Here is a 25840-nt window from a genome sequence, read left to right on the forward strand (position 1 = left end):
TAAATAATTTCCTTTTTAAAATGTGTGAATCTACCCCTTATTTTTGCCCGATAAAAATTAAATTTTTTTTTCTGCAACTTTCTGGTGTCCAATCTACAACCCACAGGCTGGGAAAAAAAAACTGGAGAACATTTTTTGCAGCTTTCCAATTTCTCAGCCATGCATGACTTGAGTCTTGATATTTTTCTATGTGTTTTAGACTCAATCTTTGCTGTGTTTGACTCCTGACCATCTTTTCCATGCATTTTGGTCATTGTCATAAACTCATATTTGTTTTTAGGTATGAAGGAACTACTCATCACAAATGAAGGCATTTTTTATCATGAGTTTTTTGGTTTTTTTTTTTCCTGTACTACTTTGTACTTTGACTTGCTCCTGTTACTGTTATCCATAGAGAGCTACCATGCCAAGTCTGGCATCTGGTCATTTTTGCAGAGCATGGATAATGGTCTGTACTGCAAACACACCACCTTTAGAAAAGCAAAAAAGGAGATGGTCAAAAGATGGTCAGGACAGCAAAAGACAAGTTCCAGGTTTTTAGAAAAGTGCAGTCTTGTATGAATCATGAAGAGTTATCAATCAAAATGCCAGACTAGTAAAGAAAAGAGAGAAAAAAGAAAAGAATAAAAAAGTTTTGCAAACTGAGCATATTCAATCTAATTTAAATTTTGATGCACAGTGACAAAAAATTGGATGTAAACCTTTTGTTATAGCAGAAACACACTCCAAGAAAGTAGTGATTCAGATTCAGGGATACTCTGGAAAAACTGCTCTGGAATCTACAAATGCAACAAGAGAAAAGACTTATTATTTGTCTGGTGAAAAATTTCTAATGCAGAATATCATCTTCATAATATATTTTTCCATTGATTTTTTACTTGGAAAACAACTTCAGTAAATTTTTACATTTTGAAATGTTGTCTTCCAGGATTTATTTTGTTTTGTTTTTCTCAAAAGGTTGGCTTTGCCTAGATAAAGCAAGACTTTTGGCATTTGAAGGCATAATTTTCTGAACCCCAGCCATGTAGTAAACTAAATTTTATTTTTATTTCTAATGATTAAAAGCAGAAAAACAAAAAGTGAGTGTTAGCACTTTGGAACCCACATAGACTCACCAAAATTCACATTAATTCAACAAGAAAACGCTGTTGGCAATTGAAAATGACAGATTCATTTTGACCAAAATTGGGATTTTTTTTTTTTTTACCATGTACAATAGTGATCCTAAAAGATACCTGAAATTTAAAAATAATGGAGAAAAAATTATTTCGAGTGAAGAGGAAAACCCATATCTCATACAAATGCTGAGTTACCAGTCACCAGATTCTGTGAATTAGCAGCCCAGGAATTAGGCCACAGCTAATTCTGTGAATTGGCTAGACTTGTATTAATTCCTTTTAAAATACATCCTTACTCGTATCCAGCATTATTCTCTAATTTATTTTTCTACTTTTACACCTTTCTGTTTCCTTTCAGACAAAATCTGGTTTGTTTGGTTGGCTTTTTTTCCCTTGGGAGATGCTTTTCCTTCCTTTTACTTTCTTTCAAACAGAATACTTTTTTTTTTTTTTGAGATGTAAAAGCTGTAACTGCACCTAGGAATAAAGTTCACTTCCTGAAGGATATTGTAATTCTTTTAAATTCTAGTTCAATATAAAACCCTCTAAATTTTGAATTTTTCAGCTAGAAGAAGGCTACCATATTGGGCACTTCCTATGACAAGACTGTCTCAGAGCTAAAAACGCTGCTCAGCCAGGTCTCTGGGCTGCAGCCATGCTCCTAGAGAGCTGAGGAAGCGTTCCAAGGGAGAATGAATTTATTTCCATTGCTGAGCTATGGTGAAGCTTTGTTGTGATCAAAATTTCTTCATAAAATGTCTTGACTCCAGGGAACAGGAGCCAGGAAATGCTGGATATTTTCTGAGCAGCATTTATGTTAACAAGATATCTTTTGGTTTTCCAACAAGGGCTTTTCTTTTTACAAGTGTTTGATTGGTATGAACTATTTCTTTCTCATCTGCTCATGAACTGTCTTTTACCTCTTATTTTATATTTTTAAAGACTTTTCAAACAAATTTTGGCCTTCACCTACTTCAACACATCAGAAGTATTAACATTTTTCTCACCTGTGGTGTATGCATAAGCAGCTGTTGTAATAAACACAGTGAATTTTAGGGGATATTGATACGTCTTGTTATAGGAGACTCCAAATGATGAAATAAATAGCAGTAAGATTAATGGAAGGAAAAAAATGCATCATTGATAGTGAAAGATAAAATCTTGAACATGTTTAGATAAATAATCTCTGATATAAAAAATGCACTTTAAATGCTAGAGAATGTTAATTACTTGCAATTTAATAAGAAAATTAATTAAGGAACAGCACAAGTACAAAGTAAGAATGCCTGTTGCTTTTCTCAGCAGATAATTGACAGCTTTGAAATACTAATAAAAGCCAAGCTTGAGACATACAAGGCTATTATAGAGCCTATTATTTTATGTAGAGGTGAGTTTTGGGCATAGAGTGAAAAAAAATTTACTTCATAAGGAAAGCACCAAGTACAATCTGGAGCCATAAGAAAAAAAAATATTAAAAAGAATTCTTGAAGAAGGAAATTAGAGAGGTGGTACATGAAGTGAAATCCCAGAAATAAAAGAAGGCTGGACATGTAGCTAGGATCCTGAAGGATTTCTACAATTATCTTCTGTCTCTACTTTTTGACTTCATGTCCATGGAAAAAGGAGAAGATTGAACAAAATATATAATTCATTAATATGATTTAAAAACAACCAAAGAAATATATTGTTGGCTAAAAATGTTTGGACTAGTAGTGGGAAAGACAGCAAAAAATATTGTTTGTTGTGAGAAAGGCAGTTAAGATCAGGGAGTCAAATATAACCTACAGTGTGATGTCTTAAACATTTCACAGAGGAAGAATTCTCGTAATCCGTTATAAATTCCTGTTTAGTATGCTGGGTAAAGATTTTTCCAGTTTGCATTTGGCAAGCAGGCAGTAGGTTTCTACCACTATATCTCTGAAATGTATGTGTGATTGTCTGATGAATCATGATATAAGGAAGTTTTATTTTCCAACTTGATGTTGTCCTTCCTATAGATGTATCATATTCCTTCTAATTATGTTCAAAGGGATAGAAAAAAGGCAAGAAGAGTGGAAACAACCAAAAGAAACATCAATGCCTACTTTTAAAACTTTCACTGAGTTTATAACACATGACATAATTGAAACAGCAGAATAAATAAACCTACATAATTTTTATAAAGTATACACGGAAACATTGAAATTACTTTTACTCATATTTTCATATGTTCTGTATATAGTCTTGGATGCATCTCCAGGGGAAATCTGATTTCTGTAAATGGGAATAGATATATATGCCAATTAATGATGGGTTTTTAATTCAATATATACAGACAGTGCAGTCCTAAGTCGCCACTACATTTGAATATCCATCATTTTACCGTTATAACTATTATTTATTTACTCTAGTGGTAGATTAGAAAGTCTGTTTTCAGAAGTCTTATGTGTATATTGTCACAATATTTATTTGCCAGTTAAATGAATCATGACCTAAGCAAGAGACATCTATATGTTCCTACCTAGGGCACCCAAAGATTTGTTTCTTCGTTGCTTTTATTATGTTGCATTTTTCATCCCTGAAGTCATTAGTTCTTAAAAAAAATAAAAGACAGGATGAAAAATTCTATGGCTGCAGAGTTTCCAGGTGTCCTAACATTGAGGGCTTTGCTGTCCCAGATTGTGAACATTTTTCGTGAACTGTTTTCAGTAAAACAACTCTTCTAATAAGTATTAGAAATACTTATACTAGCATATTACTAGGAACAACCATAATAATCTAGTATTAATTACTTATTTCATTACTTATATGTTAAATCTAGCATTGTAGCATTAGGAAACCATGAGCTGAGCAATGCAGCAATGAGATTTTGTAAATTTAGGAGAATAGTATTTATAATCTTTTATTACAAGATGAACAAATAAGAGGAGAAATTACTATGACACAGATTGAGTAGTGATTTACAGATATCATGCTAGTTCTCTGTCTGGAAGTTCTTTTAATGGAGTTTTTCTTGTTATTTACAACTTTTGATTGGAGTTTTTAGAAGAAGAAGGCTGTTGCCAATTGAGAAACTAAACTTAAGAGAACAGCTAGGGATATTTTAGAGTCCCCTGGGTCTACCCAGGGTTGGATCCATGAGTCCAGAACATGAGTAGTATAACTTAATGAATTGTGAAGAAAACCCTGTCATGCTGCTCTGGACAACATTATCCATGGACATATTTATCCTGCCATCGAGTGTGATTTCCCTTAATTAGTTCAGCAGATGGGCTGATGTGTTTAGCTCCAGCACTGATGGCAACAAAGCTGCCGTTGCTCAGGCTTCAGTGAAGTTTTTACCAGGGCCCAGCATCTATTCTTGGTGGCGAGGGCCTGAGCTGCTATTGCTTAGCAACTGCTGATTTCTAGCCATATTAAAGTTTCATGTGCTGTAATGATTCTTAATAAGGCATATGATCTTGAGCAAGTGTGTTTATGGGTGTGAGAGCAGAGGGCTGAAGATGAATAAGAACACATCAGCATGTAGGAGATGGAAAACTACTGGAGTGAGCACAGGAGGCCCTGCTCTCACTGCCTCAATGATGTAGTAAAATTCAGGGTGGGGGAGAGGGTATTTGAGCATAACATTACAGGATTTTGTATCAGTGAAAGCATTTCAATAAAATATGTCATGTTCTATATCTTTCAAAGGCAGTAAGTTTTAGTCACTGATAATTCCCCTTTTGTTCATAAATCCAAAAATTTAAAAGAAGTTCTGTGGGAGAAAAAAACCCCTTTTGCCTCCCTTTTATGGAATTACCTGCAAAATACAATAATTAATGTTGGAAAAGGCATCTAAGGTCGAGTCCAACTGTTCACTCAGTCGACCATTTGGGTGGTGCAAATGTTAGTAATTTCAAATGACTGTGGAGGATATTCAAACAGGTACTGGTCTTTATTTGGAGAATTGAACAGAAAACGGTTTTTCACTATCACAGGACTTGCCAGGATTGCAAGTTTTCAGGACTGTAGCAAAACTGGGTCATTGACCTCAGCCAATAGCCAAATGCCCACACAACTGCTTCCTCATTCCCTCTGCCAGGGGATGGGGAGAAAATAGAAGGAAGGTGAAAAGACTCATGGACAAATATAATTACAGTTAATAAAGAAAGTAAGCTGTACATGGAACCAAACAGAGGATTCATTCACTACTTCCCACAAGCAGGTGTGTGGCCATTCCTTAGAAACAAGGGGCTCAGCAACCATAGTGATGACTTGGAAGACAAATCCAAAACCACGTATTGTGGTCATTGCTATAACCACAAACATCCTTCCTCTTCCTCCTTCATTGGGCTGACATGAATAAAGCAAGCCTCATCCCAAACAGACCCAGCAGAAAGTGAAACTTTTATGTTTGGTTTTTCCTTCCTCCTTTTTTTTTTTTTTTTTGTTGTTTAATGAGTGGCTGAAGAGGTGTATGACCACTAGTGGCAATATGAGAAACTCAAACATATTTTTCTGCTTTTTCTATTCTACTTGACATTACTTGGTTTTTGGCATAGTGACTCCTTCTCCCTCTGTCTTAACAAACATTTAGCCATTAGTTTAAATAGGTCTAATAAAAAAACCCTAGGCAAGAACACCAAGACACTTTTGAGTGCTTGATCAAAGTGAGGGACTTGTTTTCTAACAAATCTGACCCAGATAAAGTAGCAGCTGACAGCTGTTTCTTTTATGCTGAATCAATGTCAAAATTAGCAAGTTCTTCCAAGATTTCCTTCTCTCTTTGACTGGAAGAGGAAATCGTCATCAAAATTGATACATTCTTGCAAAGAAATTTAGGCCTCAAGGAGTTGATATTTTCTAAGAATGGGACTAATAAGTGAAAAAAAGAAAGAAAAACAAGAACAAAATCCCAACAACACTCTCACCCAAAAATTTACTTATCCATCAAGGAGTAAGTCAAGAAAAATTCCTCAGGAAATCCAAAAGGAAAGGATGTATAAATAAGACATGCTCAGAGGTTATGTTTTAATTAAGAGACTGCACAGAGCACAACCATCAGTGCTGCCACAGGTGATTGTCTGCAAGGATGTGATGGGACATGATGCTACATACAAGAACTGAGGGTGTAACAGTGAAATTTAACCCATTAAATGCTTTCAGTGCTGGAACTGATGGCTGGAAAGTAATTGATATATGTTTCTTGTCAGTATGGCATTTTTTTCCTTATTTATTTTTAGCTGACACTTTCACACAGTCATAATCTTTCTGCCACCTGTAAATACATGGTGTGCTTTCAGTGCCTTTGCCATTTTCCTTTGGACTGACTCCAAATAAAGTTAAACCAATGGAAGGTCTTGTATGAAGAGACTACATAATTTGACTCAAATTATCTTTTTGCTCAGAGGCCAGAGAATGAATACAAAAAGTAATATTACTTTCAAAATAAAGTCATTAGTTATCATTAAAGCAGCAGCCAAAAGCAGACAGTATTACAGCTGCATTAAAAAATGGAAGTGGAAGTCAAACATTACTACTAATCACTGCTATTGTCCTGAAAGCACAGAAATTAAGCACTGATTTAAACTCATTTTAAATCTCATTACTGAGAGACCAAATTACTAAAAATGTGGAGGCCTTACTCATGGATTTCCACAGAACAAAACCATCTTTGCGATCTTTAAATTTGCAAGTGTACTTAAGAGTTACCAGAATGACAGCATAGGAACTACATCCAGTTGCATGGCTGAATAATGGGTACATGGAAGCAAGATTCCTCATACTGTCTTGCTGATGTGACTTGACTCTCCTGGGGTAAGAAGTTGACAGGTTATTTTATTCCTCTTGCCCTTCCATTCTGAGATAAGGGAGATGAAAGTTTTGTCATGATGGTATGCCTCTCTTGTGGGAATTCACAGAATTCACTAATTTGTTTTCAGCCAAGGAGTTTGTCACTTCCAGCCTGGGCTTGATTTGAGCATTGCATCAGAAATTAAAGCCTCAATATTCCATTTTAGGCTTCTGACCTTTCTGGTGCCCCTGTTTATGGCCTTGAATAAAAAAAAAAGATATGGAAAAGCAAAATGAGCCTAACAGTAATTTGGTTTCCATTTGTAATGTGAGCTTGAAGACCCTGATACAAGCCTGTCTCCTCCTTCTCTTGAAAATGCAGCCATGGCTGAAATACTGCATGATTGTATGTAACATCCCAGCAAATATTTATGGGTGTCCCAAACAGCTATTGGAGTAACATTGTGGTAAAAATGGATTGTAATTAGAAGATAATGTGTTCAAGGTACTGAAACTGCCCAAATATAATTGTAAAGGGAATGATTTGTTAGTTTCCAATATATTTGTGTCTGTGATGGACAGATCAAAGTGAGGCCCCTGCCATGCTAGCGTGTTGCAGTAGTTTATTAAGTCACCATATGTCTATTGGCCCTTGGTAACTGAACTTTACACTATTGGCAGAAATTATCTAATTCCAGGTACTTTTACCTTACAGGCTATGGTTTAAGTGATTTGTCTTACCTTACAGGCAGATGGATGGTTACTTCAGCAGAGCTGATATTCTTAAGCACATTAAGCCAACCAAATCTGATCAAGTATCTAAGCTGATATTATTAAACCTTTTGTTGTTATTAAATTTTTCAGTTGTGTGAGTTCTTCCAAAGAGCAAGTTGGATGTATTCCTGACCACGTATCATTGCCAGGGCAGGAAAAGGCCAGGTGAACATCTGTGCAAAGCACCTTTAGTGCCTTGCAGATACAGGAGTAGAAAGAGTCCATGTGCATAATGTCAGTGACCTTGAGTCTGTGTGGGTATTTGCCCACACACAGAGACCTCAAAGACCTTGTAGTGAACAAGGTCTGCAAACTATTTTACTTTATGTAAAAGTAGAATTAGCAGCACTTAAATGTGAAAGAAATGTAGGTTGTACCTCTGCCAGTGTAGCAGCTACAAACATAACTGCAGCTAGTGAGCTGACCTGAACAAATAGCACCTTTGCTGAGAGCAAATATTTCTGTTCAGTTTTTCAGTTCCTTTTTAAGTAATCCTGACAGTCTGGCTTAATGTCATTTTGCTTTAGGCCCTCATTTGAGGACTGGAGGTGATGAGCCTGGCAACTTAGCACTTTCTGTAGTCCCTGGAGAAATGGGCTGGCTGGACAGAGATGAGCCTAGAGCTGCCCACACCTCCCCACCAAGGGGAGGAAGACAAAGGTGCCCAGGCTCCCCAGGTGCTTCAGTGAAAAGCCTGTCCTTAAGAAATTAAATTAAAAATTTGTCTCTTTTGATGAGATCAGTACAGTGAACTTTAAGATCAGGAACTGGCCAAACACCTTTTGCAATATCCTAACTATTGATTCTGCCCATCCCACAGTGGACAGCTGATAATTTTGCTTTCCATTTTCACTGGCCACACAGAGAATTGATTCTCCTTCAACTTTATTTCTGGTTGTGTCATAGGGAAAATCCAAATAACCCAGCAGCTGCACAGGTTGTAATTGAATGTCACAACCAACAAACAGAAAGGTTCACCTCAGGCACACTGTAATTGGTTTTAAAATGTAATGAGTCAATGTGTCTGTGTATCCTAAACAATCACAGAAATATCTGCTATATATTGCACAATTTCTAGAGCAACTAGAGAGGACCAAAGGAGGGTTGAACCCACTGTGCAGAGTGTTAAACAAAGGCATTAGTGAGAAAGCTCTCTGTGGTGAGGTAGTTGGCAAAACCCTTTTCTTTCTGAAGCACAACCTTTCTGAAACTGAAACTGTTTATGAGTCAGCTCTGAACAAATTCATTCTTAAAATAAAAATGCAGGGGGAAAAAAGATTTTCAATTGTTGGAGCACCCTATTTTGATATTTTAGAAGTCTCATTTTTCTGCCTTGAAAATGTGCTACCTGACATCTCTTTTCACTTGTGAAAAAGGATAAAACTGTACAAAATTAATTAGAAAATATAGTCATTTCTTTAATTTTAGATTATAATTTAATTTTATTAATTTTAAGTTATTTCTAAGCTGTGATTTTATAATTTGTAGCTGAAAATTGTTATGGGAATGAGGAAAATTTCTTTGGCTTTTCTAAATATTTGCAGTGCTCCATTAAAGACCTGGTGGTACAAATAACTCAGTAAAGTACATGGTTGGGACTATACATGCATCATGTACAAAATCTTCAGGGGACCTTCAACCTGTGCCATATTAGTTGTACCTCAGGAATATTAGGATTGTGGATGGAAGAAGATAATTAAAAAAAAAAAAAGAAAAACTAATGGGGGAGAATTAAAAGGGAAAAAAGAAGAGAAATTAAAGCATATCTATAAAGGAGATGGAAAAGAGGAATACAGGATGAGGAAAAGATGAGGGAGATGAAAGGAAGTAGATGAGAGAGCAAGCCTCAACTGCAATTGCATAGGGAGGGTGGGGGAGGAACTAATAACCAATTGCTGGAAAATGCATTAAATCTTAGTTGCTGAGCAAAACTTCAGCAGCACCCACAGGATGATGAAAACACAGGGCAATGAAATGAGGCATCCTGATTCATCAGTCTTTGCCTGCTACAGCTGCTCCAGACCCATGAGTCTTTCTAGGAAGAAAACTTGTCCTGGTTATTGCTATTTTTGAGAGAGAAAAAGAGCTCATTTATAGGTACTGCATTTCATATCTGCTTAAATTGCCAAAAGGAAGCTACATCTTATATAATATGTAATCATAGTTGCTAAATAAAAAACCCCACCAGCTGTCAATCTTACCATCCCAGCATTTAAGTGTTCACAGAAATCCTCACCAAGATTCTCTTGTGCAGGAATTAATATATTTGAGCCCTCCCTCTGCTCTCTTTTAACCTTGCATATAGAGAAAAACACATGCAAATCCTGTCTCCAGTTACAGAGATCTTCATCATCTAATGTCAAAAGCCTCATTGAGGGATTTCACAGCTACAGATACTAATAGCTAATTTCAGTTTTCAGTGGAACTGCTGACTTTGCCATCACATCCCACTGGGGTCAAAGGTTTTCCATACTAAATGTCTCCTACCATGGTAGATCAGTGGAACAACTGCAGTTGTTCTCTAATGTTAAAATATCTTATTTATTGAACATTTGAAACACAGGGACATTGCTCAGACCTTTTGCCCCACCATAAAGTAAATCCGTAAAATCAGAATGCCATGACCTACTAGTAATAGTTGCTGTGTATCTGGTTGTGATTTTTACCAAAGAGTAAAGCAAAATATAGTTTGAGAATATCTAGTTTTAACAATGGAAAGGTATTGAAGGCAGCTTCCAGCCGGGCTGTGCCCGGTGGGCTGCCTTGGCCAGGAGAGCTCAGTGAGGCTCAGCACAGCAAATTCCCAAGCAGCTCCCAGCTGCAGGCAACCTAACCAAGCTTAAGCGATATCAGCTCTTTAGCTTGCTGGTGCCACAGCAAACACCCGGTAGAGAGACAAGAAGCACTGTGTGAGGTTCCAAAGAATTCTTTATTGGTCTACGAAGGTTCTCAGTGACAGCTCTTCTGCCAAACCAGGCAGAATTAGGGGTTTTTATACCCTACAGGGGTTTTGGAAATTGTCCAACAGTAAGGATCAGGGGAAAGTGACCTATAGGCTTACAGAGAGATAAGCAGGGTCCGAAAGGAGGAAGAGAGGGGCTGCTAGGGTCCAGTCATCATGCCTTGGCATTTCCTAGCTCAGGCTTCTGACTGCCAAGGAGGCCTTGCAGGCTCTGGGCCTGCTACAAAAAGGTTACAAAACCCATGTTCTGTCCAGCATAATTTAGTATTTGAGATTTCAGTCATTTTTAAGCAAAGTCTTAAAGAATTGCCTTTTGTAAAAGTGGTTTTGAAATAGATTGAAAAGGCTAATTTCATCTACTGTTTATTTTTTCTAAATGACTTTTCATTTCCATGCATATGCAGAAGAAAAAAGATCACTAAATAATTACACTCATCCAGTAGGAGAAATATCCTGTTTCCTCTTCACAAAACAGTGCAATTCAGGGACAATTTTTATGTATTTTTAGGACAGGTGTAAGTCAAGTTTTCTGACTTGTATACTCCTCTCTCACTACTGGGCTGCCCTACACTTTTCCCTGGTGTTCTTCCTCACTTTTGTCTCTCAAGTCTTCACATAATTTCTGCAGGTATTTTAATAGATTTGGTGAGCATTTTACTTCTGTGACAGGATAGTTAAGCCTTCACAGCTGTGGAAAATCCTTCTGTGTTCCTGACATACATTTTCTATTTTTCCTCTCTGCCAAGGTGTTGCCATCTTATTGCAAAGGTTCCATACCTTCTCAGTGGTTTCTCACAGGCAGCTCCTCACAGCACTGACTCTTTCTTCTTCTCAGCCAACAAACTCCATCTCACATCTCAACCAGCCAACCTGCTCTTTTATAATACCCCTCTTAATTGGATCCAGCTGTGGGCTATTAAGGGCAGGCTTGTTCTTAATGCTTGATAATTAGCACAGCTGTAACTCTTTAGGGGTGAGATTACTTTCACCACTATCTCTATTCTCCTACCTTCTATCTATCCACACCAAGGTCCAAGACAGACTTTTTGGACCTCCTTAATTGTCCCCTGTTAGGTATCTGGGAGTCCTTCCAAGAGCTGGAACAGTGGGTGGAAGATGAAAGGCAATTGTTGCAGCTTACCTGAGTAAAGAAACAATGGACTCTGAAGAGCTGCAGGGAGAACTAAAGATTTTTCTGGGGTATCCAGGACTACTGGCTTCACAGGATGTGGGTTATAACTCACAAAAATGAGCTCCTATATTTTTTAATATTCCCACTTTTTATTATAGAATATTTGGTATTCCTCTCACAGATCCTGAAAACAATAAAGGGTAAATAGCTTTTTCAGGGCTTGACATAGTCATTCATCCGTGAAAAATCCGGGAAGAACTTTTAGGAATTTCATAGACTGTTTGAAGCACATCACACAGAGCTGAGTTTGAACACAATGTCTTATCACTGAGTTACTCTTTTTTGTGAGCTTGCAGTCATTTGTTAATTTTGATATGAATATATAGAGTTATTTAACTGAATTATTCATTTAAGTGTTAGAATGACTGAAAAGTGACCCTACTTTAAGGCTTTGCATCATCATCCAACACATTTTTGCATTTATTGCTTTAAGTGAGGAAAGGAAGAGGAACTTGCAGATCTCTGGGGTAAAAGGGATAAGGCAGCTCAGAAAGCCTTCCAAGGAGCAAAATGACCTTGGCTGGCTCAGGAGAGGCTGCTGTAGGGAACCAAAGCCTTTCAGGGTGATCACCACAATATTGCTAAGGCAACCTGTGTTTTGTGGATGATTTTCAGCTGCCAAAAGCTGGGAGGTAGGAGTTACTGTGCCAAGACCAAAATGATCCCTGACAGCTTCTGTGGTCCCCTGCAATATATTTTATTCTATTCTTTTTCCATGATAGGATCTGGGGGACATAGCCAGCTTCCTCTCCCTGATTTATTAGGCTGAATGTCTCCAAAAACTGATGCCTGATTTCATAGTCCTGCTGTCTGGAACTATACTGTATAAAAGTGGAAAGGCAGGATGAAAGCAAGAGAACAAGGAAGAGAACAGAAATTCCTCAGTCCTGATTTTCAGGCAGTGTGAAGGGTGGTTTGTTTTTACTCAGTAATCTGAGTTAAGTGAAAGCCTGGGATTCTTCAATATTTATTAGTGTAATATATAAGAGAAGTATGTTTGTGTTTGGAAAGCCAAACCAATTTTGTCTCTTGGGCACAACTAAATATGACTAATGAATTCTCTAAGTTATGAAAAGGGCAGGTGAAAATATTAAAATATAAAATAGAAGAAAAAAAGCAGAGAATCACACCATACTACAGTAAAAAAAAAATCCCCCATACTTTCAAATTCAGGTAAAGCCTTTTGAATTTCTGTCTGTTGCATCTGAAAATGGTATTGCAGAGAAACAAAAATGTAATGAGGAGAATGAAAAGAATAGTGAAAGTTTTAGAATAGCTTTGCCATAATAAAATACTAAACAGATTGGTTTTTTTGGTTTGGAAAAGGGAGGACTTGATATGGTCTACACAATTATAAATTATATAGACATAGTGAGTAGGGCTCAATGATCCATTATTTCTCACAACCAAAGAACTAGAGGCACCTAATTTAATTATCAGGCATCCTGATAAACAAACAAAAAGGAAATTCTTTTTCAAATAAAGCATAATTAGATTGTGAGGTGCATTGGCACAGGATGCACTAGAGGCTATCAGTATAAATGGGCTCAGAGAAGATTAGATAAATCCATAGAGGATAGACCCATTGGTGGCTATTAAAAATGATGGTCTAGATTAAACTTCTGTCTCAGGAAGTCTCTTTAGTGCTGGTTGCAGGAAGTTGGAAAGGTATTTTAGGCAATCTATGTATTTGCCCAGTTTCTAGCAATATCCTTTTGGGCCAGTGCTTGAGCCAGCATACTGGAATTAAAAGATCTTTGTTGAACTCATCAGGAGCATTTTTGTGTGTGTGTGTGTGTGTGTGTGTGAGTGTGTTTGTGTGTGTGTGTTTGTGTGTGTGTGTCTGTGAAAAATAACAATAGAAAAAGAGGCTGTGATAAGAAAAGCAAAAGCAACTTAATTAAACAATTACTTCCTCTTATTGTTAATAGTTTCTGCGCAGGCCTCTTGCAAAGGAAAATCTCAATAACCCTAAATCTGCTACTATCAGCTTTAATTTTCATTTCAATGAGAGTTTTCCCAGCCCTGCTGTCCTGTGTATTTGTTGCTTATCAGCATGCTATGAGAACAATGCATGAGAATATTGTATTTGACAATACTGCCACCTGGGCTACATCTGTAGTAAATTAAACAGTGCCAGGACAATGCCCAACAAATCGGAATTTGATTACTTGTAATGCTGCTCAGACAGGTCCCTGTCTTAATTTTACACTCAGCCAACTAATTTTTTCTGTCCAAAATAATCCCCAGGTTTTACTAGGGAATTAGAATGGACAAGGGATCATTCCCCATCACAGTTTGGATGGATCCACCCTGTTCTTGAAGATATGGCTAGAGCATGCCAGTTGGCCTCATAGCCAGAGGAGGAGCCTTAATCATGCCTAGTTTGCTTTATAGATGTGGTAAAGATTGGATATAACCTCTGGAGGATTGGGTGAGGAAAGGAATAAGTTTTCTAGAAGTTTTTTTGGCCTCTTGGGGAAGGTCCAAATCAATCCCATTAGCTGTCAGGAGGGGTGAGGAGTCCAAAACATCTCCCAGGCATGGAAACTTTTGGTAGTTTCCCTGAGGTTAGGACTAGCTGTCAGTTCTCTGTTCTCATGACATACACTGAGCAGTCTGGGGATGTCTTTGGCCAGGGTGAAAGGCCACCTGCAAGAAATGCTTTGATTTCATAGCAGGACTTGAGGTACAGGAGATTTCTCTTCTAGATCTTCAAGTTTCCCTAGTCTGGGAGAGGTGATTTTGTTTTCTCAGATTATGGAGTGATGTGGTGAGTGTCTCATATTCATCCTCTGGACACATTCTGTCATTATGTGATTGAATGAAATTCCAGCTGCAGTTTAATTCAGACACTTTGTGTTTTCTCTCACTTGTTGCCAGACTTCTAATACCAGGCACTATATAGAAACTAAAAAAAAAAAAAAAAAAAAAAAAAAAAAAAAAAAAAAAAAAAACACCACAAAAAAAAAAAACACCAAAACCAACTGCCATAGGGAGCTTGCAGGCTGAAAGAAAAGCACACAGTGAAAAGAATTGATGTGAGGTCCAGAGCAGGCCAATAATAAATAAATCAAAATCCTATGAACTAAGAAGTTCAGTATCAGTTCTAGTTCAGTCTTTCTCTTATATTGTGAGGGAGAAGGCAGTTAATTGATTATAAGTCTTGCTGAGATGAATCTTTTAAAGTATGTGAGCAACAAGTCCACTGACACTGGGGCCTATTTGGTGGATGGATAAGTTATATAGAAGAAGTGGATGGATAGGTTATAAAAGAAGTACAATTAGGAGATGGAAACAACTTGCCTGCTTATTAAGGGTAGAATGAATGCATGAAAAATGAGGTCCAGCAAAGAGGCAAGACTTTGCAGGTGAAGAAAGAGAATTTGAACTGATAGATCAGGATCAGAGAGTAGACAGAAGTTAAAGATGAAATGACAAAATTTGAAGGGTGAGCAAAGTGATTATTCATCCCTGTCACAGCACATACCCTTGACCAGATTTGGCCCATGCTAAGTCCTTCCCTAGAGAACATCTCCTTAGCAGGGTATGGAGTAGCAAAAGCCAGGCCACACTCCTGACAGACATCCAGCCTGTACTGGTGACAAAAGCTGTGCTATGCCATCTTGATCTTGGGCACTGGTCTGTGTCATTTCCCACTGTTCATGCAGTAGCTTCAGGGTTGAATGAGCCGTCTGGATGTGTCAGGCTGGTTCCAACTCAGCAAGATTTCCTGACGTTTCCAAGCTTAAGTCTGGAGAACTTCAGCTGTGACAAGTTCCTATCACAGTTTTGAGTGTCATCTCTGCTGTGTTGAACTGGAATGAATGACAGATACATCACATATTTAAAAAGGAAAATGAGATACTACATGTAAGCGATAGTTCTTGCTCTCCTACTTATGCAGATCACAGCATCATTTTACTCTACATTGAGCTTTCAAAGAAGCAAATTTCTCTGCATTTTTAGAGCCTTTCCTTTTTTGTCAATATTTTTGAGCCCTTTTGAAGTGAAGACATTTCCTGCTATGTTTTAGTTTCAGGTTCAGAGTAAGAGTCTTGTTTTCTACTTAGACCTGTTTGTGATGCAGCAGTTTGTATATTGATAAGTGTCCCTTGTGTGTGAACTGTGTTCCATACATAGTTTAAAAACTTCTATTGTAAATCATCCAATTTTCATAATCTCTTTGTTTGTAATTCATTACCCATTGAAGCATTCCATACTAAGAACATGACTTTCTCTATGCTCACTGGTGTAGAATGTTCCACCAGTAGGTAGCAAAGGGCAAACTGAGGCCCTGTATGTCTATGAGACAGAGAAGGTGAATGACATGAGATGAATGCACTCATTTCTGACACTTGCATTTCAGCATGAGCCAGAATGCTGTGATAGTCTGCCTGACTCCTTTACTGTGAGATATGAAGTGTTCATGAATGCTGTGTGTTCATGAATGAAGGACATGCTTTTCATTTTTATGGTCAATAATAAATATGGTAATTTCTAGGAAAATTTTAAACTGAAGAAACAAAGGCCATGTATGTCTCTTGATGAAGGAATAATATGAGTTTGGAGTACAGTTTAATCTCATACAAAGATAATCTGTGTAAAACTGCAAGTCACCAAGACTCTAGATTAATTTATGCTTCATAAGTGCAGAACACAATAATTGAATCTTTTCAATAGCTGAAATGACAAAAGCCTTTTGAAAAGACAATAGAAATAATGAAATAGTAATGTATGTATACTGATAAAATAGAAATAAATAGGAAGTCCTCATAATTAGGATGTAAACTAATCACTATAACCTACTCATACCCCTCAAAGAGATTCATAAACCTAAGGGAATGAAAAGGGAATTCTAAATTCCTTTGAAATATCTGCAATTGACCCTATTTATAACAGAATATAACTTTGCTGCAGGAAGGACATTTTATCTCTTTGGGCTCTCTGTAGGTTTTTCTAGACAACCTGCACACTGACATTAACAAATGTAGTACAGCTACAAAAAAAATTTAATTTTAATCCTAATTCTAATGGGAAATTGAGACAGAAAGAGATTAAGTGGATTGTCCAAATTTGCACAGAAATGCTTGCAGCAAAGTCAGAATCTGACTTACGGATCTCATTGCATGACCTTTCCCTTTAATTTTGAAAAATACGTTTTCTCTTTTTTTTTTCTTTTTTCTCTTTTTTTCTTTTCCCTCAAACACTTCACACCCACAAATATTTAGTCTTAATCAGCCTGCTCATAGCATCTTAGTCTAGTTTAGGGCAGATTTATTTTATGATGCTGATTTTTTGCAAGGGAAAATAATGTTATGCATTCATTCTGTATGTGTTTCTGAATATATGTGCATGATAGACCTTTGGAATCAATTAATATCTTTTTCAAAACTATTAAATTATCTTCTTTATTTTGAAGTTAGCAGTAAGATCTCCTACTTAATTACAAGAATGTAAAGGACCTTCCAAATATTTTTGTTACAACTTTCATTACTTATAACTGATTCCTGTGCAGCCACATTAGAGGACAAGCATATGAGTTATACAATATAGGCAGATCATGTGAGCAAAGTCTCCATGGAAACTGCCTAATTTGTGCTTTTATTTAATTAGAGTTGTCCATTACCTCTCCAAATGAAGTTTAATTTAAATTCATATGCCAGTCATTTTTTAAATTGTGTATGACTTTTCATCCATCACTTACTGAGATCTCTTGTAGTCTGTATTTTAGCAGACTGAGTTTATTTAACAATTGAGTTTATAAACAGGATGTTTATTTGACAGCTCAGCTTAACCAATATTCTTAACATGCTCGGAACTAATTTTCTATGCAGTATCTCTGCTATACAACTCATTGTTATCAATTAGATATCCTTAACCTCAGAAATTGCCAAAACCACGGAACAATTGCTTGAGAGATCCACATGAGTATACTCACTCATTTTGCTTGCTGTGAGATAATTGGGATAAAATTTGAGTACAAATAAAAAGTGTAACCACTACCAAGAAATATGCAAAATGCATGTGTTTGTTAAATAGAGCATTGAAACAGGCAAAACAGTGTGTCTTCTGCAAGCTGCACCACAAAAACCAGCTGGTCCCATTGAGATACTCTTTAGAAAAGTCTGAGTTGGTTTGACCTTACAGATCTGTCTGCCTGAGGGTATGATAGCATGAACTGATGTGAGTTATTTGGAAGTCATCAGTCCTTGGTTGTGCACCAGAAAAACATGGTCTGCAATACCTGATTTCTCTTTCAAGAGCTGCTGGTTGAATGTATAGTGAGAGGATATGAGGTACTCCATTATTTCCCAGTTCTTCTGAGGTGTCTTGTAACATACACAGGTGATAAGAAAGAGGACAGTGGAAGGCTGTGTATACTCCATAATTCCCACCCACCTGAGACACCAACAAATATTGAGAAGAGGGAAAAACATAAAAAATATTAAAAATGTAGTGTTAAGTAAATACATTAAACACATTACTGACATATTTTGTAGCATAATGTATGTATTCCGAAGCAAATATTGCATCTCATGGAATCATTATTGACCCAGTTTTCCATTTGCAGCTCCATTACAGAAATATCTAGACTAGGTGCCTGGTCCAAAATTAGTTTATGTGCCAGCATGACAAGAAGGCAATGCAGAGGCAACTGCAGCTCTGAAAGGGACATAAGCAGGGTAGCTCAGAGCTGCACTCTGGTGCCATTCAGGTGGTTTCTGCATGCATACAACATAGACATATCATCCAAGTTTAAATATTCTTTCAGAATTACAGAAGTTATCTCTGGGAAAAAAAAAAATGGTAGTGATAGGAAAAAAGTCATCACAACATTATCATAGTTCATAATGGCAGAACTAAAAGTTTGTGTACAAAAGGAAATAAAAGTGTCCTAAGAATCATGTGTGGTAAATGCTAGAGGTGCAACTGGAGTACCAACAATAAGGATTCTTCTGGAATAATTACATGAAGACTAAAAGTCAATACAATTCAACACAACTAAGAAAAATTTGAAAGAACAATGTAAAAGATGTTACAAAAAAGGCATTTATTAATATAATGTGATATTAATGATTTGAAAATGTCTAGAAAAAATAAAATATATTAAAAATAATTTATAAAATATTTATTAAAAATAATAATTGATAATATTAATAATAGAAGAAAACTCGAAAAACTGACAAAGGGATAGATACTGCAGATAATAGCAACACAGCAGCTTAACATTAACAGAGGTACTGAATGGTAAGAGGTGTCACTGAATGGATTTAAAGACTAGTGGAGAGTTATGTCTGGATGTAGAAAAATATCAGAGTTATTTAATAGCTACTTTGTTTCTGTCTTTTCAGAAGAAGAGGGTGGCGATCTGCTCAAGTCGAGCTTCAGTTTTCCAGGGACGCCAGAGGAGGAGCTAGGTACAGACACATCTCTCAGACCCCCGGTATCCCTGTGCACCCCGAGGCTGGGCACAGCCGGGCTGGGGCTCCCGAGCCCGCTCTGGGCTGCGGCCTCGCCCCGCCACGAGCCCACCACTGCCACTGACAGTGGCCACAAAACTCTCAGTCAAACCCTTCTGGGCATTTCTCACCTGCTGTGTAAGGTTAGAGAATGCAGAGGAAAATCATCAGATTTGAGTTAACACTCAGGCAACTGAGAATTCAGAAGGTATTCAAGGAAATTGCCAACCTTACATATTTTGTCTTTTTCTCTTTGTCTTACTCTTTAGAGAACATCCTAAATGCAGACCGAATTTTCAGTGTTACCTTTTCAATTTAAAAACATAACAGAAGCAAGAAGAAATCAGAAACTCTTAAAGCCCATGAGTGAAATCTTGATACTTCTGTTTTACAAAGCTAGTACTAAAATGTCCCTCTGGCTTCAGTTTTATACATTTAGATTGTGAAAAATTGAGTTTCTGCTCCTGGAATTTCATGCCCAGATTGTCACTGGTTTATGTGAAATCTGTCAAAATTTTGACTTATATGCAATTACTTCATGTGGTTATTTTTAGAAAAGCAATATGGGAAGTGGTTTCTATGTGTTTGCTACTTAAAGCTCCATTTATTCAACATGAGCTTACTTACATTTCAGAAGTCAGCATAAAGTAATTTTTCTTTTTGTGCATATGCTCATGTTAATATATTGCAACAGTCTATTTTTATTAGGATATTGTTGTAGTTGACAAGAGTATTATAAACTTTTGCCCTGACTGTATTATTACCCACTGCTAAGAAGATAAATTATAGTTGCTATGTTAAGGAAAACTACCCAAGCAGTTAGAACAAGGAGCATGAATTCAGACAGGTTGTGTCCTTATGTTTAGCCAATCTCTTAGAAGAGGATTCAAGTAGTGTTGCCACTCAGTTGCACTCAAATCAGGGGGTGTCATAAATGTTCAATATAAAAATTTCTGTACTGGACTTGTTTATTCACTTAACATTCCAAAACAAGTGAAAAAAAGCTACAGGATACATTCTGAAGATTAGACAGAAGAATGTGTTATGGAAGAGACTGAAGAAGCCTCAGTCAGTTTCTGCCTTAATCAAAGTGGTGTAAAAACGTGGTGTATCATTTAACATGAAGCTTCCTAGGAATCAAGTGGATCCTATGGAGGAGTCATGAAATGGACAAGTCTCTCAGCCTTCTTGCACATTTGGAGGTTTTTCACCCTTCTGTCCCATTTCACAGCACACAGGAAGGAGTTCAGATGGCCTGGGTTAGAATTCATCTCATCTGAGAGTTGGAAAGTATTTCAGATGTAGATGGCTAAACTGTACATCTCGGGACTTTTAGAGTCAATGAAGAGTGATAGACTTTTCTAGGACGTAGCAGGTTTGGCCTACTTCAGAAGTTTAAGAGTAAGATAAGTAATGCTTTAGAAGAACGTCAAAATTGTTCTCCTTCCCATTTGTTTAAGAAAGAACTGCAGGTTTTCTGGAGCTGGAGCAAATGATATACAAGTCAATAATTTTAAATGCCAGGTGTCTATAGGAGCAAGGACTCTCTTATGAAACCGGTAGTCAAAGATTAACACAAAGATATGTTCTAACTGACCAATCATCCAGAACCCTGGCTAGGAAGAAGATAGGGGATTAGTCAGAAATGTGAAACAAGAAAGTAAAACAGCAAAAAGAACAACAAATAACGACTAGACTACAAAGAAATTAGGCTGCTTTCCAACATTTCAACTATTTATGGCCAAGTGACTGAAAAAAATATGCCAAAAGCAAGAAAAAATCTGTCCTTGCTCCTAAATTTTGTCCTTATTTCAGTCCTCTGAAAGTAAGTACCACAGATTGCTAGATAGTACCTAGGAAGAGGTGGATGGCTTTAATATTTTTGGAAGAAAATCCTGTCTTCCTGACAGGACCTAGTCACCAAACTGGAGGTGGTCAAAGTGAACTGGATAACATCAGTAATGTAAGAACATATGAAAATGTAAAAACATAATGTAAAAACCTATCCCCTTCTCCCCTAGAGAGAATCACTGAAATATGAATATTGGTAAGACTTTTAGAAAAGTTGTGGAATAATTAGTTAAATTCTGTGTAGACAAGCTTTGCAGTTACAGCTATACTAATGTGCTACCCCTCTACAGATGGGTAGGACATATCTGTCTTTCTGTCTTTGCCTCAGTGTTGTGTTCTGTCACTTGAAAATTTGTGCTCAAATCAATGAACCATATATAACATAAGTGAAAAAACTGCAAACAGATCTTTCTCAGTCTTCACTTTTTCTTACTGTTGCACATGCATGAAGTTAATTATTCATTAGAGAGAAATATGATTCTGGGTGGATACTGTAATTCTTGGACTATGGAAATGGGCTCACTTTTTTTCTGAATTTACATAACCCAATGACTATGTCATAATTTTGTATGAACAGCCTCAATCTGACAGACTGCTAGAGACCTTCATCCCTGAAGAAAACCCAGAAAGAGCTTTCCTTGAGAAGTAAAATAAATTGCCTTAAGTCAAGACAGAGTCAAGATTATCTTCTTTGAGGTAGCTCTAGCTGCAGGGCCATTCATTTTTCTAGACTCTCATTGTCTAGGAGCTTCAAGTTGTGATCTCTCTGGTACTGAAAGACCTCTGGCTCCAGGTCCTTGTTTGTAAAATGGGTTTAGAATTTCCGAGCAAGGTTTGTGGTTTTGGTGGGGTTTAATTAATGTTTGTGCAGTATCTCATGAGAATGAAAATGCTGAATAGTCATTAAATAATATTTTTAGTAAAATAGTAAAATTATCCACTGCCTTAATTGGAAAAAGGTATCAAGGGATAGGACTGATCTAAAGTCTTTCCCACTATTGATTCTATAAAAGACCTCTTTAGTTAAACAGGCAGAAGAGCAATGTATTCCTTAAAAATAACTTATCCAAACACTATCAGTCAGTTTTTGAGAACATGACTTCATGACTTTACCATTAACTTTTACTTGTTATCAGAGTTTAGGGTAAAAAGTATTATTGTTAGTAGAATCACACTCACACCAGAAATTCCAATTCCTTTCACTAGGAATATCTCAAATAAGAAACCTGTTAACCAAATAAGAAAATAAAGGTAGCAGGACATGGTGATGAGAGCAAGATATCTGGCTTGTGAGCTCAAGCAGCTCACTCTAAGTCTCACAGAAATTGGAGCCCGTTCATTCATTTCATAGCTGGTGTTTATATCATCTAAACAATGTTACTGTATTAGAAAAAAACATTCTATGAAACTACTCTTTTCTATGCTATCTGAAAATTTCTCAGTCTTGTTTACTTTAGGCATGTAAAGCCCAAGGCAAAATTTTTCTTTAGGTGTCCAAAGCAAATAATGCAATCTTAACAAGAGACATAGAAAAATGCCATGTTTGAAAGGCATTCAAGTAGTTACAGAAATGTGAACGGGGAAGATGGGATGAACTTCTCTTTAAACATATATTTTAATGGGTAGTACATATACAGAGTAAAGACGGCAAAATAGATTATTGAAAATTTTGTAACTCCTTTTTACAGTTAAAGAAAACATTTACTTTACACAAGTTTTATAGTTAGGCTGTTTTATAGTTAGCAGGATCTAATGTCAAGCAAAGAAAGAGAACTTGCACTAAAGGCTTTTTGCTACAATAAATTGCTGTTTTCTCTTCAGGAATGGGTATTGAGTTGATGTTAAGGAAAAGGCTGAAACCTGTAAAACAGGTTGCAGTTACTAATAATGCTCTTAACATGCCCCAGTTGCCAAGTAAACTGCAAGGGAGTTTAAGGTTAGGCTATGAAATGTATTTTCATTTCACAGTTGATGCTTTTGATTAATTGGAAAGGTTCCAGTGTCAGACAGTAACTCATGGTTATTCAATCACTGCTGATTGCATGATCATGCCTTTATGACCTTATGTGTTGAAAGGAAGAAAGGACATGGCTGCTCTTGAAATGAAAACATTAATAGAGTCCTGACTTTTCAGTCTGTCTGTCCTTCTACCTTGCTCTCAGTGCAGTCAGTGTCTGAACACTTCACAAGGGTTTTAGCTTCACGTGCCAGGAACTGCAGGAAATTTTCCCAATGACAGAGGAGGGGTTGTCAGCGAGCCCTTGACTCTCGTCTGTGTCACATCCCCCAGAGCATTCAGAGATAGTTAAACATCTGTAGACTGACTGGAGCTGGGACTTCAGCCAGACACATGGCTTGGCCACACAGAGTAACCACTACAGTGACACTCAGCCCAGTAATCAGCAGGCACAGGAACACTCTGGTATTAATTCCTAGATGAGCCACAGACTGAATGTTTCCCTGGATTGTGACACTAACACTCAGAGATACAGGAGTTTTATCCTAGTTCTATGGGGAATTGAAGTAGGAAGTCTACAAGAGAGGAGCACAAAGGATCACTGCAACCCAGTGAGGTACGATCAGCCTCTCCATGGCAACTGACACCCCTGCCCATGGCATTGTCCTGAACTGTGCAAATAATTCATGGCTGAAAGAAAACTTGACTGCAGATTTCCCAGGTTAATCCTTTAACCACAGGCCTATCTTTCTTTCATATAATAAAAAATATGTAACCAGGTGATTTGCTATGACAATATAAAAGTCTTTTAAATTTACGAGATTTTAAATATGACATGCCCTGATATGATTCAGTGTCATCCTATGATTTTCTTATTGTGACTAGATTAACAGATACTGAAAAGAAAGCCTTTCTTGTCTTATTCCACCATATCTTGAAATAATTCCACTTCATATTCTTCGTTTTTCTGAACCCAAAACTATAGTGTTGAAGGTTATCGATGTGATAATCAAGACTATAGAAAACATTAATGAAATAAAAGGAAATGTCTTTCAGAAAACAAATTTTAAACTTTAAATTCCTTTTAGTTATGTTTGAGAACTTATTCTTTAAATTACTTTCAGTCATAAAACAAAATCATATCCTATGGCCTGATCATATAAAAAACGTTAACTGTCTAGCCTTTTAATTATAGGTTGTTGGCAACAAATGCTTACTAAAAATCTGCAGATCAGAAGCTATTTCTAAAAATTAAATACCTCATAATGTCACATAACTGCAAAAGTCCCATTAGACCCAAGGTCAATTCACAAACAGGCGAAGATACTTATAAGGATGCAACAATAATCAAATATTTGTAATGAATTATTCATCCGTTGCTACTACATAATACAGAGGGAGTTATGCATTCATAAACAAATATTTCTGTTCTAAATGATTTCACATGTGGGATGTTAGCAAAGAAGGGGCATTTTTCTCTCCCTCATGGCCTGCTGATCTCTGTAACCCCTGGGTGCATACCTGACACACAACATTTACCTTCCCATAAAGAGTGTGACAGCTGTAGAGATGAGATGATGATGATGATGATGATTGAGATGAGATGAGATGAGATGAGATGAGATGAGATGAGATGAGATGAGATGAGATGAGATGAGATGAGATGAGAGACCAACTGCTTAGCCACACCTTCCCTCCTCAATGAGTGTCTTCACTGGATTCTCCCTTTTCAAAAGGATAAACTGTGAAGCCTTTTAAACATATTTCTATAATGAGCAGCTTAAATGATGTCCTCTCAGTTTCCTCAGGAAAAAAGTTACCATACTCTACCTGCACATTCATCATCTGCCAACTTCTGTCGGGAGTGGGACATTTTTGGCACAACCAGGGTGCTGGAGATGCTTCCAGCATGGAGGCAAATGACTGCAGCTCTGGCAGAGTGCTGGGCACATAGGCAACTGTCTTCCCAAAGGAATTTGCCCTGGCATAAGCAGTGTAGCAGTATAAACATCAGCAAATATTGCTAATGCAATCCCAGCTTTCACTGCTGAGTTCAGTTGCCACCTTTCATTGTGCAACTTCACTTGTTTTTCCATCTATATATAATGTCATTTCTCTTCATAAGAGGACAAACAGCAGCATGTTGAGATGCCTTGTCTCAAACTCGCCCAGAGTGGGGGTACTTAAACCACGACCTTGTCCCAGGAACAGGAGTCACTGTTTGGCCCATCACTGCCACATGGAAAATCTGGGTGCTAGTGATTGTGGGCACAGGCAATTAATGTTTGCAGTGTTTGTCACAGATCCAAAACAGAGCTCAGCCAGGCAGAAAAGAGACAGCACCCTGATTTGAAAAATTCCCAATCTGGAGGTTATGTAAAGAGGAAGATTGTCTGCCTGTTACTATGGCAACAGGTTTAAAAGGGATCTTGTCACCAGGCTGTTATTTCTTCCTGTACCCCATAGGAAAATCAGGATGAGTCCTCCTCCATCTCAGTGGGTTGAACAGAATAGAAAAGTTCACCATACAATGGCAAAACAGCAAGAGGTAGCACCAAGGGTGTACACCTGAGCAGATAATGATGAACTCTGAAAAGTAAAATAATTCTTGTGGGTCAGACCATGGCTAAAACTAAAATTTTTGGTGAATCAAAAATCTGCAAAGAACTGATTCTGAAGCAAACAGAAAATCAAATAATTTTCTTCAGTTCTGATAATTTAAAAGCTGAATTAATGTTTTTTTTTAAAAAGAAATATAAAGTAATTTTG

At 37.1% G+C, this 25840-nt stretch overlaps 1 protein-coding gene across 28 annotated transcripts in view; it reads left to right on the top strand.

Moving 5' to 3' along the window:
- DLGAP2 (DLG associated protein 2) overlaps positions 1-25840 on the top strand; it is a 459301-nt gene that overhangs the window by 339192 nt on the left and 94269 nt on the right. For 19 of the 28 annotated variants that reach the window (XM_064412077.1, XM_064412078.1, XM_064412080.1 and 16 more), the window contains one exon: positions 19156-19221. The exons of the other annotated variants lie outside the window; for them this stretch is intronic. In XM_064412077.1, coding sequence (XP_064268147.1) covers positions 19156-19221 — 66 coding nt within the window. The remainder of the gene's footprint in view (positions 1-19155; positions 19222-25840) is intronic. 28 annotated transcript variants of the gene reach the window in all.

The sequence above is a fragment of the Passer domesticus genome, chromosome 3, assembly GCF_036417665.1.
Source record: "Passer domesticus isolate bPasDom1 chromosome 3, bPasDom1.hap1, whole genome shotgun sequence".
Lineage (NCBI taxonomy): Eukaryota > Metazoa > Chordata > Aves > Passeriformes > Passeridae > Passer > Passer domesticus.